This window comes from Typha angustifolia, chromosome 7 (genome assembly GCF_048772165.1).
Source record: "Typha angustifolia cultivar Huaian chromosome 7, ASM4877216v1, whole genome shotgun sequence".
Taxonomy (NCBI): Eukaryota; Viridiplantae; Streptophyta; class Magnoliopsida; order Poales; family Typhaceae; genus Typha; species Typha angustifolia.
In genome coordinates, this window is record NC_133245.1 from 10,903,123 (window position 1) to 10,917,963 (window position 14,841).

General features: G+C 35.0%; 1 protein-coding gene across 1 annotated transcript; it reads right to left on the minus strand.

Annotated features, from left to right (window-relative positions):
- Nucleotides 1-2,650: 2,650 nt before the first annotated feature.
- Nucleotides 2,651-14,274, minus strand: LOC140763918 (thylakoid lumenal 15.0 kDa protein 2, chloroplastic). Its single transcript, XM_073102298.1, has 7 exons — nucleotides 14,114-14,274; nucleotides 13,322-13,546; nucleotides 10,572-10,675; nucleotides 6,219-6,309; nucleotides 5,907-5,975; nucleotides 5,298-5,407; nucleotides 2,651-3,060 (listed from the first exon to the last, which is right to left on the minus strand). Exons 2-7 carry the CDS (start codon nucleotides 13,530-13,532, stop codon nucleotides 2,968-2,970), a joined length of 678 nt encoding a protein of 225 aa, XP_072958399.1. The 5' UTR covers nucleotides 13,533-13,546; nucleotides 14,114-14,274; the 3' UTR covers nucleotides 2,651-2,967.
- Nucleotides 14,275-14,841: the final 567 nt, after the last annotated feature.

Sequence of the window (14,841 nt, forward strand, 5' to 3'; positions counted from 1 at the left end):
AAGGAATGGAAAGAGATGAGGCCTGGAACTGGAAAATTATGTTATTATTTACCACCAAATCATAGCTAAGAGCATCTTCTAGGCTTTTCTTTAGGTAGACGAGACTCCACAAAATCTCTAATTTGTTCGTCTTAAGCAGGTCAGTTGTCAATTGAGCTTGACTATTTCATGACTTTACCCGCAGAGGGCATTCTCTAATGGGTCATTGAACCCTTCTCTTTGTTGGGTGGCTTATCTAAACTGGCCAACCAGAAACAGATCCTCACATTATAAAGGAGATATTTTCCAGATTCTGCTTGTAGTGATAGATCTTTGTCCCTAAAAATTGAGAAAGTTGTAATACAAAGTAACCGAGGAAGTCCCATTACATTAAATCTCTCGGTCTGTGGAGTTGTTAATACTTCTAGAAGGGAAGAAGATGCATGATAAATCCTGAGATCCTGCTTTCCGGAACCCGGACAACTGATAACTCATTGTAACTTGTATAAGCGAATCTCTTAACTGATCATTTATATGATCTTACTATCAATGTCACGACCCAAAATAGGAATCATGACCGGTCATGCATCTCAATATGCTTAAGATGCACGAAGCCTTAATAATACTCTCTACGTATACGATGACAAGATAAATAAATAAAATGAGAATATGCTTTATTAAAATTTTATTATTAAATACAATTAAAAAAAAAACAATGTTAATGTTTTTGAGTCTCTAAACTAAAATAAAATAAAATAAAATTTTATAATCTAAAGCACAAAATCTAAAAGAGCGGAAAGGTAAATAGGTGAATCCTAAGTAGAGGTGGAATCCGGGTACATCACGCTCAATCGCCCCGCTGACTATTACCTGAAATAAATAAACAAATACAAAAACAATAGAACTCGTGAGCCAACAACTATAGCTCAGTGAGTGGAATCCACTTGAACCAAATAAATTTTAAAACATATTAATGCTGAATAAATTAAACTAAAAGCAACAATATCCATCATAATATGCAATAGGCATGCTCTCTACATAATAACAATGATAACAATAGAGAAATGTCACGACTTGTAATCTTGCACGTTTTCAACATATTAACATCTTTTTGATATTTATACTGTCATATGTCTCAATGGGTCTAAACCCTGTGGATCCACATCAACTAGAAGTCACCTCGAGATGACGCTCGGAACTTTTCTTCATAGCTGATCCGGTTAGGGTCATCAGAGAGTATCACCCTGTGATCAACACACTCTGTCTTTTCCTCTAACCGTTGAGAGAAGTTAGAGTCACCTAGGAAATTTTCTCATACTTCCTAGGACTGTTCCCTAACCCCGTCAGAGTCACCTAAGAAAGTCACCGCAGTGATCTAATTTAGGACTTTCCCCTGGACTTCCAAATAGACTTGAGTCACCACGGAAAATCGCAAACGATTTATACCGAGACTGTTCTCTAGGTCGTATCAATACTAGTCTCATTTTTGTTTTCACAAATTTCAATATTTGCACGAAGTATGGTGATATACTGAATATAATAATTAAATGCACACAGAAAATAAAACAATTAAATTTTCGCACGTACTGATGAAATAAATAGATTTGCACACAGAAAATTTACATGTTCTGACAAAAATACGAAATACAATAAAATAAACATGTGAGTGAACCCACTCACCTGAGTCTAGGCAAGACAACCGAAACCTCAATTCTCTAGCTCACGTACTAGAATTCACCACCTTAAATAATAAATAATATTTAAATTTTTAATTTGAATAATAACAATATTTTTAAAATTTAAAAAACCAAAAAGAACTAAAATGGGTTTAAAATTGCCCATTGGATTGGGCTGGGCTGCTGGCCCGGCCCAATCCAAAAGAAATCAACTAAATCGGATTGGGCCGAGGCCCAGCCGAATTAATTGAATTGGGCTCGGGCTAACCCGCAGCCCACCAAATTAATGGTTCAGATCGGGTCCCTTGGATTCGGATCCAACCCGACCCGAATCCAAAAACTTAATGGGAGAAAGCCAGACTCAGGTTGCCCAAGTCTGTCTTCTCCAAACCGAAAAGAGAGAGAGAGAAAGAGAGAGAAAGAGAAAGAAGAAGAAGAAGACGACGCCGGCGACCGCCGCGGCGAAGGTTCGCAGGCGCACCCTCAGCTTCTGATGGGATCCAAATGTAGCGGCTGCGACTCGAAGCCGCCGGCCGGCCAGATTTGCCGATGAGGCCGAAAACCCCCAAAATTAGGTATTTCTAATCTATCTCTTTGAATTTAAATTAAACTAGAGGGATGAGAAAGGGCTCACCGGGGAGGAGTGTGGTGGTCCCAATTTACTCCGACGACGCTCCGACAGGCCGATTCCATAGCGTAACTCCGACGGTGAGGAAGAAGCGAAAGAAGGGAGAAAGAAGTGAGAGAGAAGAGGGCTAAGATGGTTAAGCAGAGATTAGGGTTTTTAATTTATAGATTAGAAGAGGATTAAATCTAATCTGATTCGGATTAGATGAAATCCCTTCTTTCCCGCTGCGTACCGGAGAGGGAGAGGGGAGGGGCTGCACGTGCAGAGCACGTGCACCCTCCTCTCTCAACCCAAATTTTTTTTTTTTTTTCTGGTCCTAACAATCAATATGCCGTAGTCTTGAGAGCGTATATACTAGAAAAGCAAGTGAAAACATTAAAGCATTTTATTTGGAAACAAAGATAGTTTAAAACTGGAAATTCACACTACTTTGGGATCAGCAACTACAAGTACAACAAATTAATCATAGCCAAAGCTGGCCAACTATGGCAATCTATGCATATTTTGTATGACAGCACTGTATTTCCATTAGCAACCTCAGAGATGGATGGCGTAAGGAACGACAAGTCATCCTGCAATATTGGTTGATTTTTTTTCCATTTAAGCTTGACATGGAAATGTTGAAATTCCATTTGGGACCTCCATTGATTTCGTTTACATGATAGAACTTCCCTCCATAAAGCTTTACAGGAACTCAGAGCAGTTATTTGGTCCCGCAGGGTCTCTCAAACAACTCGATATTGCCACTACGGCAGCTTCAATTGATGCATCCTCTCCCTGTTCCCACCAGAATGAAACAATTTCACACAAGGTCAGAAAACACATCACGCATGCTAGAAAATGACTAAAGAAAATTTTCAGTCTGATCGAGTTGTACAGAAAATGAGTAAAGAAAATTCTCAACAGCAAAGAATGCCTAAGTATAAACCTAAATTATTACTGAATGAGCGAGCATATACTACAACATAACTAACTCAATTAGCTTGTCCTGAATTTCCTTTGCTATAACCAAAGAAATCATTGGATGTAGATGGCTGGGTTCTAAGATAGTTGGGAAATACCATTGTTTTGTATCAGATTTCATACTGATTTTAACCAAAATTAGGTTCTCAAAACCTCAGGCACAGACAACAAATCTGGAAAACAATCATCATGGATTCTTGAGACAGCTTTTGATATTTGCCACAAAAGAAATGGACAAATGAGACATTTTGAATCAATATCAAATCCAGTCTTCCAACTGTCTTTCATATTTCATATTCTCCAATACTCCAAAAATAACTTGGCAAAGAAAGGAATCGGTACAATGAGACAAATCTCAGCACCTGAGTCAGAGAACACATACCAGAACGGGTCTATTTTGATTACCAGACCACATCTTGAGACTCAGAAGATAACATTGCTTCCGACATTGTAAGAAACTTTATTGATTAATTGAACCAGGATTACGTATAACTTTAACGCTATATTCAGAAAGCATATGATAACTATACAAATATGTGAAAGATAAACATCAGATAATTAAGCGTCAAAATCAAGATCCTTTATATGGATAATATGGACTTGTATAACTCAACTAACAAGCAACTGATGCTAGAGCACCAATATGACAATATGATACAAATGCAAATATGTATGCCCCACCATTTACAGCCAGCATTGCATGTTAGTTCACCAACTATAATACTCTAAAAGCTTAAGCTGTTAAAGAATAATAAATTTTATATTTTATGTTCTAACACTTTGATTTTTAGACTTGAGACATTTTGATAGCTTAAGAAGTTGACTTAAAATCAAAGTTTCAAAAATCCGTATCGGGATTGGGATCGACCGTCCAGAAAAATGATACATATCGGCCGTATTGGCCATATCGGTTGTATCGACCGTCTGTATCAGATCAAACTATTTTAATTAAATAAAATTCTAAATATTATTTAAAAATATTGAAATATTTCTAAAAATTTAGAAAAAATTATAAGAAATAATAATTACTGATATATAAAGCCTAAAAATCTATTCTCTCTCTCTCTCTCTCTCTCTCTCTCTCTCTGCAGCAAGCTGTTGTTACAAGCCTGCTGCAGCCCTGCTATAGTGCTGAAACTTGCCAACTGGCTAGTTTCAGCCCGGATTAGGATCGGCTATAGCCGATCCCAATCCATTTTGGCCGATCCCACTTGGGATCGGTCAAAACTAGGATCTATGCTTAAAATAGGTGAGCTATGAAGGTTTTTTTATAATTTAAATAATAGATTGGTCTTGTAGGGCTTGAACTTAGAACCTCTGCTTCAATTACATGCTAATTCACCAACTATACTCTAAAAGCTTAACCTGTTATAGAGCGGTGGTTTATATATTTTATGGCTCCAATATTATAGAATAGTGAGCAATTTGCAAGAACTTGCAATATAAAATCTAGTGAAGAAAACTAAATTGTCTATTTGTCATCATTATCATCAAAATTATTTCCCAACATTATGGAGTCAACTAGAAAGACATTCAAGTTGAGATGTTACAAAAGATTAACAAATTTTGCAATATAAAATCTAGTGAAGAAAACTAAATTGTCCATTTGTCATCATTATCGTCAAATTTATTTCCCAACATTATGGAGTCAACTAGAAAGACATTCAAATTGAGATGTTACAAAAAATAAAAATAAAAACTTATTAATGGTTGTTAAACTAATAGATTAACGTCAACTAGAAAGAAATTCAAGTTGAAAATGTTACAAAGAATTAATAATTTTTTATAATGGTTAAGCTAATACATAACATCAACTAGAAATCAGTTCTGGCAAAGCAAGACCATGAAAAAGAGGGGCTTGAAAATAAACAGTAAGGCTGAGTCACCCAATTTACTGATTCCAATTACACTTGCAAGTTGCAATCCAGGAGAAATTTTCCAAGTTCCTCATACATGAAAAATGTCAATGAAGGAATAAAAAAAGAACTTTCATCAACACTAATAAAAGAAGAAATTGAAAATATTACAGGAGTAATATTGGAGAATGTCACCTTTTCTTTCCAGTAAAACATGTTCCCATATTTCCCTGCCACCCGACTCCAAAAATTTCGTGGTACATCTAGATCAACTGATGCACCAACATTGAAATGTATGACATTGCCTACCAAAAGAACTACCATAAGCAAATGTATAGATAGGAATATTTAAAGAATGAAGTTTCCTAAACTTATAGAAAGATCTATTAAGATTAACAATATTTAATTTATCTATTTCTAATTGATGGTTACAGCCTTTCGTACCAAGCTCTCAGTCAAAAAGATAGAAAAATTTAATGTAATTTGATCAACTTTACAGTCTTTTGGGGTAAAACATGATTATACATGTTGCTAGTTTCTAGCCTATCTTTACCAAGACGTTGAGATTATCTAAATAATCATGCTCCAATAACTAGAGATATGATATGTAATAAGTTTTATATATCACGCTCGTGGTTGCCGAAGAGAACTTTATCTGTTTACCTCTCAAAACTTACGATAGTAAGGCTAGTCTTCATTTTTCAGAATTTCAGAAGTCAAAACTATCTGCCTAGACTAATTTGAAACATCAAAAGGGATGGTAAGCGCCATAGAGATTCAGAGTTACATGAAATTTCCTCTTACCAAAAGTTGGATCAGCGACAAAGATTATAGTTCTATCATCAACTTGCCAGAAGTCTTTGACAGCTAATCCTGAGGAACTCGAGAAATAAATAAGAAGTGTCAATTTAAAGGAGCTAAGATGCAATTGTCCAAAAACAAGAATCTGCAATATCCCTCTACCACAAAGGTTCATGAAAGTCCATCACTGCATGAGATCCATAAGAGTTGGAAAAGTGTTGGATGATCAAATACAACTTCGTGATATTGAAGTACTTCAAGTAAATGGTCACTTTGAAAAATTGCAAGTCCAAAAAATCAAAATATTGTGCTTACCTGGTGTGAGAGGATAATTTTGTGCAAGAATCCTTAGTTTATATCCAGTATCCTTCTCTAGGTCTGCTATCTTTTGAGAGAGACGCTTCTCCTAGAAATAGTCCAGTAAATCAGAATTTTGCAATTATCATCTACTAGTAGCCAGTCATTCTAGAAGTGCTTTACAAAAAGAATTGTCTGTAATGACTAATAAGAATTGACCCTTTAAAAGGTATCAATGAACCAAAACAAAGGCACCTGTACAGATATGAGTAGCATATTATTTTTAATTTGAGATTATAGTGTCTGATAAACTTGTAATCAAGTTTCATAGTACCAAATTTATTGAAAATCTTAAGCCTTGCACAAGAACTTTGAAACCTGACTGGGGAAATATTGGCTTGAACCACCTATCTGAACTTGGAGGCAAATGATCTGATTGCAAAAGACTACCATCTTCACACTGGGTCTCACCCTTGTTTTACTTTCTCTGTCAGTGACATCTCAATCGTAGTTCTCCATCCCTTCATCTCCACCAGTGCGCCCTCTACCCAGTGTTATCCTCCCTCCCTCGACTAGCTTGCTCCACTGACAAATTCTTTGGTGCTGTAGCTTGCTTGGTGCTTGGTGCCTAATTTTATAAGTTTTTATCCATGTATGGATAGGTTTTATATGAAAATTAGGCTATGGACCAACATAGTAATAATGAAAACATTTCAAAACTAATAATATTTTAACATTTTTAATTGGTAAACTGCTAAGGCATCTGCAATCGCCTAAGCACTATGTAGTGGGTGGGTGCACGACATATCATAGCCACCTTTCTAGAACATTGTTATTTTCTCTTATTCTAGTCCCACAGAATCAAGGTTGTGAATTGACAAAATGAGCTTCCTCCTCTCTTTATAAGAAGGAACACAAGTGGCCTCACCAAGGTTTTCTCTGAAAGAATATCGATTGGCTAGGGTCAGCAACCCGATAAGTTAATGCACCAAAAGAGTGATTCATTGTTTTAAAAGGCAAGTCCATAGACTGCATATAGGGGTCGCAATCGGGTCAGGTTGGGTCAAGTAAAGTTCAAGCCAACACAGATACGTCCTGCTTATGTCACGGGGTAGAACATTAAGAACACAAACATGACTCATTTTTATATGGGTTAAATAGGTTAGATCTAAACGGGTACATGGGTTATTTCTGTTTCATAGGTAGTCGAGTTATTTGGGTGATAAGCGGATTATTCAGGATATAATTGAATTATTGAGTAAGAAATGAATTATTGGACCGCTAATGGGTTGAACTTAAATGGGTTTAAGTAATAAACACAAACAATTCATTTATAACTCAAAATCGATTATATTAAACCCAAAACCATTTAAAGCCTCTATGTTCATGCTGGATTATCGTGTCGAGTCAAAAATTGCCTGATAATGAAATGTTTTGGTCAGTTTTGATTGTTTTGGATCTAGTTTGTCTGTGTCGATTTTGAACTTCTTTAAATAAATAAAATTTAAAAAAATTATAAACATTATTAGAAAATTTTCACTACTAGGATGCTTCTGCAGCTGCATATGTGCCCACATACCACATATGTAATATATGTGGCTTGACCACCCATATAATGTAGGCCAGTTTCACAGATTATCTTTGGCAATGAAAAGAGTTCAGTGATATATGTTAATTACATTAAAGTGACTTCTAACAAGAACTTTGCCACAAGATTTAACAGCACTTACTTTGACACAAGTACTTATTTTCATTCTAGTGTACCCTATCATAGTCCCGAAGGGCAGTGGGCATTGTGTGATTTAGAACAATGCCCACTGTCTTTTTAGCTTGCACTTTGAAAGATTCCAAATCTTGAGCCGGTGTTCCATGCACCTCTCCCATAACCTAATTCTAATTTCTACCAAGAAATCGATCAGACATATTATGGTAGTGCACCTGGTACTAAAAGTTGTTATTGGATATGTGTAATAACTGGAAAAAAAATTAATTGATAATCACGTACAGTGCACATGACCCATCTTCCTCTCCTCACCCGTCTTGCTCCGGCCTAAACATCTTCAATTCGAACTCTTCCTATAAAAATAAAATCCTTATCCTAACCTCTCCTCCCCACTTCATAAATTACTTCTTCCTCCTCATATTCTTCTTTTTTCCTTTCTCATCAAAGTTGCGCTGTAGGATCGGAGAGGGCAACACAATACGTCGGTGAGTCCTCTCTCACCCCACGTAATTGATTTAAATTAAATAAAGTAAATTAGTGTGTACCTTCATTTTTGTTTTCGCAGCTTCGTAGGTGGAATACGCCAACCAAAGGCTTCGAGTCACCACAACTCCAGCGCGGGAAGCTCCACCTTGTCTCCCTCACATTGTAGGTATTTTCCTTTAGAGCCCTCATGGCTTAGATAGTCGTTGAGGTGAGATCCATGGTTGTCGGCCATAGAGTTGACCTCGACCGTTGTTGGTCAACTTGACCAACCACCTCCCACTTTGACCTAGTAGCTATAGTGGAGTGGAACCTTCGGGTGCGCTCGGTGCATCACAACAGCAATGATCATCGACAATCTCCTTTATCTATTCTTCCCTCTTTTCATCTAGATCCTCATCGAGAAAGATGTACTTGAGCTCACCCGAGCTCACTCCCTCTTTGATTTGGGTTTGGGTCATATTGGGTCGGGTCAGTGAAGATCCAACCTGAACCGATAACTAGTATCAAACCATTTGGGTTTGGGGCCTTGGCCAACCTAAGTCTAATAATTGACTGGGCTACGAGTCTATAGCCTAGCTCTAGTCCTTGGGATGGATCTAACATGTGGACTAAAAATTATAGTCGCTCCACCTAGACTCAGATGAGTGAATTTGCTCACTTTTTTATCTATCTCGTACTTTGTGCTTTTATATTATCATGTATCTTACTGTGTACAAATTAAATATTATATTTTTATGAGCAAGTTAAATATCATGATTTTGTGTGTAAAATATGACTTAGTGCATTCTTATACTTCATACAAATAACAATTTTATTAACCATGAGTGTAGTGTGACTTAAAACACAATCTCAACATAGATCACTTCATGACTCTAGCAAGATTAGAGACCAGTCTCATATTAGATCGAAAAAATTTCTACGGTGACTTTAATCTCTCTTAACGGTTAATAGAAAAGACATAGGAAGTTTATTACATAATGATATCTCCTGGTGACCCTTAAGAGAAAAGACAGGATGCTCATTACATAATGACACATCTTAGTAACCCTAACTAGATCAGCTACGAGGAAAAAACCTGAGCGTCATCTCGAGGTGATTTCTAGTTGATATGGATCCATAGGATATAGACTCAATTAAAACATATGACAATTATTATGAAAAATCCAGCATATTGAAATAATAAGCATGTTATCAGATGTGATTTATATTATTATTCCTAGTGTATTATTATTATTGTTGTTACGAGCATGCTTAGTATAACTATTTATTTTATTTATTTTAAGAATCATATTTATAATTTTGGATTTATTTGGTTTTTGAGTGAATTTCACTAACTAAGTTATAATTGTTAGCTCATGCCCAATATTTTAGATTTTAATCAACATAGCGACTGAGCAAGATGTAGTGGGATTCTGCCTCTATTTAGAATCTATCCTTATCTCATTCAATTGTATTAGTCATTATGTTTCTAAACTATTTGTTATTTTTAGTTTACTTGATGGCACATCAGTAGTGACATTTAGCCATTATTATTAGTTTTTAGTATATTTATTTGGAGTTAGTAATTCATATTAAATTTATTATTATTGTGGCTTTAGAGAATTCAATTGTTGAGGCTTCGTTTATATCAAAAGTATTGAGATGCATGGCCGATTATAATTTCAAATTTGAGTCATGAAAATATGCATATCTTTCATTTGTCCTGAATAGAGTCTATTTATGGATATCCTATAATTTTGCAATCCTAATACTATTGAGAATAAAGACTATATAGGTGACATTGTTGGTCTATAGAAAACGTACATTAGAAATCAAATTGACCATCCGATTTGAGATTCTCAAAATATATTTCTATGTGAATGCAGAATTCTCTGCAAAACTATTATGGTTATTAGAAATTACTTAAATTTGGGCAATATAAGCAATGTATTAGTAATTCTCATCTTCACTATCTTAGTTGACAACCCTACCGCAGTCAGTTCAACAATGTGTAAACTGACCGCAAGGTATGGTAATAAGTCTAATCAAATCTAGAAGAGCACGTCCTCACAACAAAACCACATGACGATTATGCTTACCAAGTTTCTAGATCACATTCTTCTGAAAGTATATTATTCTATTGGATCATATAGTCCAAACCAGTAAAGCCATGAGATTTGCACCTGGCCAGCAGAGAGAAACCCTGCAACATCGATGACAGGACTAAATTCCTTAGGAAGCAATTCTGGTTTGTAGACCCCAACCTTTGCTTCAGCTGCATCAAGGCCTGCATAAGTCATCTTTACATCAGATGGAAAAGTTGGAAGTGATTAAAATACACAATTCAAAGTAATCAGGAACATGATGTGCAAAAGAGTACCAACCAAATCAAAATTGATAAATTTAGAAAAAGCACAAAAAGCTAAAAGCAAGAAAAAATAAGTCAATAAAATATAAGAGAGAAAAATCAGAAAGATGATACAGTGGATGACAGACAACAATATCCTAATATACATCATTATAGAGTTCCAATAATATTGATCAAGTATTCTACAGTAACATACACCATAACAAAGCTCAGTATATTTGACTAAGTATATTCTCAAGGTAGCGAACTGAAAAATGATACAAGCAAAAGGAAATTGTCCAAGCTTAGAAGTTATAAGAACAAAGAGTCAAACAAGATAACAGAATGGTTAATAGACAGTAATATCATAACATTCCATTATAGGTTTCCAGAAGCTTGATTAAAGTATATATTTCATCAAGGCATTGAACTGAAATATGATATTAAATTACAAATAAGGATTCACTAGATCCTTTTTGTGAGCTTGAACAATAGTTGTGATCTGTACTTGGATCTAATTTGCCAAGAAGAGAATGCAAATGAGGATCATTTATTTGAAGTTGGCTTACATAATTGTTTCACACTTTCATATGACCCCATCAACCTCTGGTTCCTAGACATGCACTGTTGCACATAACATATATTAGGCGATCTTAAACTTCAATTTCATTCTAAAGTGTCGGTTGTAGAATGATAACAATTTCATCTTGGTATCCAACTACAACAGAATTAACGCATAACCTCTATCAAAATAGCATTGTATCTTACAGGAGGTGGATGCACAATTTTGAGAGGTTAATTAGAATTTAAAATATCTACTTGAAGCCAGTGAAAGCACCAAAAAAAAAAAATTTAAGAAATCTCTTGTAAGACTATATAGCTAAGATAGTATGATACAACCAATTCATGGAGCGAATATAATAAAATCAATTACATTAGAAAAAACGAAGGATAAGAACGGTAATAGAACACACAAACTTAAACTATACCAGCTAAGGAAAGCAAAAAAGCTAAGCTAGTCACACGACCCACACTTACTATCAATTCTAGATTATAAAGCTAGTCACACGACCCACACCTAAGTCGGATTGGTTTTGATCTAGAATCATTTAGTTTCGGCCATATCGGCCGAAACTAGATTTTCTAAGATAGGTCGAACCTAAAATATATCTAACCTAGGAGCTAAAAAGCACAGACACAGATATGACACTATATAGACACGAAAATACAACAAATCTTGAAAGAATATGACACAACACATTTAGGACATGGCAAAATAAATAAATAAAACAATTATATATATTATTGATATGTTTAAAGAAATATTTTTCTAAACTTGTAAATTAAATACAAAGGCATGCATAAATTACTCATGAGAGGAAAACAAAATGTACACAATATAAAAAATATAATGCTAATATGTAATAATACAATTCAATATTATGAGAACAAATAACAAACTATCATTACTTAACAACAATGGATAGGATAGGCAAATCTATGATTTCACAATAATTTGCATTAACATTAATTTTCTTAGATGCACTAATTTGTAATTGTTGCATTATATTTCTATAGCATATGCAGAAAATTCCTGCAATAGATAAATTCGATTATAAATTTTTATAGCATATGATAAATCTTATGCCTAAAAAGTGTCTTAAGAGTGTCCAAAATTGTCTTAAGAGTGTCAAAAAGTGTCAAAGAAGTGTCCGAATTTATTCTATAATTTCTCGAATATCAAGTACGTTGTAAAAGTGTCTAACATGTATCTAACAAGTGCCCGACAAGTGTCAGTGTTCCGACAAGTGTTGAACATGCACAAGACATACTATTTGAAGTGTTTATGTTTCTTAGCCTAGGAGACATTACAAATTGATGTCTTCAACTGCCGTTATTTTAAATTTTCAGTTTTTACTCTCTATCTCTCGCATACATTCTCCTCCCACCCCTTACATTTTATTGAGCTCATCCAACAGCCAATCCGGTGAGCTCCTATAAGTACTCTACACTTTGGTAAACTTAAGTGAGTTTTTCTTTTCTTCTTATTTCTCCTCTTTCTCACCCACTTTTAACTCCCATTATCTCACTACTCCAAAGCAATAGTAATTGATAAGTATAAAAATTTATCAAATTCAAATCAAATTTTATCATAGTTTTGAGTAATTCTTTTCTTTAGTTTTTAGGCTTTATATAAAACTAATTTTTATTTTCTTACTTTTTTCCAAATTTTTAGTAAATTTCCTACAATTTAAAATAGTATTTAAAATTTTACATAATTAAAAAATAGTCTGATCCGATACAGGGCTGATACAACCGATATAGCCGATACGGCCATTACGTACTATTTTCTCTAGCGGTCAATCCTGATTACAATACCGAGTTTTGAAACCTTAGTCTAAATCCGTTCAACAATGAACTCATGTATATCAATCCAAAGAGCATCTCATAGCCTCAAGCAAAAAAATTGAAATCAAATTGATCAAAATTCGATCTTACTTGACCAAATCAAAACCCATGGGCTCAAAATACACTTCCATAGTTTGAAGGAGAAAACAAGAGTAGCTTGCAGGAAGACAGGCATACCAGATAGAGAAATCCCTAGAGCGAGAGCGCCAGAGAATGCCAGCTTCAATGATTTGGAAGTCAATTCACCAACCAATTTCTTAAAATCAGGTGGGTTTGAGCTCTTGGTGGATCCCAGAGATGAAAAGGCTTGTTTTGTGGCAGCTTTTGGTCCTCTGGCTAGTGCTGCTTGGGATGGGAGGACAGAGAAGGGCCGAAGAAGAGATGCCATCTATGAAGGGAAATCTTTAAAAAAAAAAATAGGACACAACAACACATTTAGGACACATGCTAAATAAATAAAAGATTTGTAATTAATTGATATATCTAAAGCAAAAGTTTGCTAACTTATAATGTAAACACACAGGCATCGAGCATGAGTTAGTCTATTCATGAGAACTTAGAGATCATGAGATAATGAGGGACAAGCAACAATCTCTATTCTATATTTTATACTAACATCTTTATTTCTTTGCAGATTAAGGATGACAAGCACAAAGCAGAGAAAATTACACCAGAACAATAAATTACTGCACTAAATTTCGCGACTTATGTAAGAAATTTCTGCAGAAAATATGCAGTAAATAGGTTCATCGCTTCCTGCAATAGGAGGGGCAGCTATACACCAATTCCAGCAACAAAAAAAGAAAACAAAAGAAAAAAATGAAGAAGATAGAAGACAACACATCTTGCATTTAGAAAAAACGGGGCAGCCATACAGCAAAATCCAAAATCCAACATATTACCAATTAAAAAAAAAAAAACTCAACAAATACATCCCAGAAAACCATAGAGAGAGAGATAAAGATGGACCTCGCTGTGGAACGCCGCTCAGTCGCTCGGACGTGGGTTTTAGTATTCGAGACTCGAGAGAGAAGGCCAGGCAGTGTCCGCTCAGTCGTTCACGCAGTGCTTATTTGTGTATTTGATTTTCTCTCTCTTGTATGGAGCTACCCTGCTAAGTATATGCGAACGGCCTGGGAGGCGGCCAACTTGCATCATTCTCTGGTTCTCTTTTTTTTGTCATCTTTTTTTTCGTTTTTATTATATCACATACATTTTAGGAGTTCTAAATCAAAATAAAAGCATTTTATCAAGAAGAGTGTTTGGTCAATTTGAGTTTCTTGCCCAAAATAATTGCCAATATATGTGAGCTTTTCCGGCTTAGTACTTAAATAGTTAAGTCTGATTTGCACATAAAAAATACTTATTTATGAATCAGAACTCCCTTAGATATATTTTGCAACTAAACACTTATGCATATTTTAGTCAAACCTTATATAAGATAAGCACGTGATAAATTATACACAAAATTTTATTAAAGGTAAAAAAATGTTATAAAGTCATGCACGTTTTCTAAGCAAAACTTTTAGTATAATTAACATATTCCTTTTATAGTTAGTAACCAAACACAAATTCTTGTATAAGCTTATCTAGTGTCATTAAATTTATCCTTAGCAGCGAAGACTCCCCAACTTCGCCCCCTTATTTTCACTCCGCAATTCATATGTCAGCACCGTCAGAGGTCATCATGGTCGAGA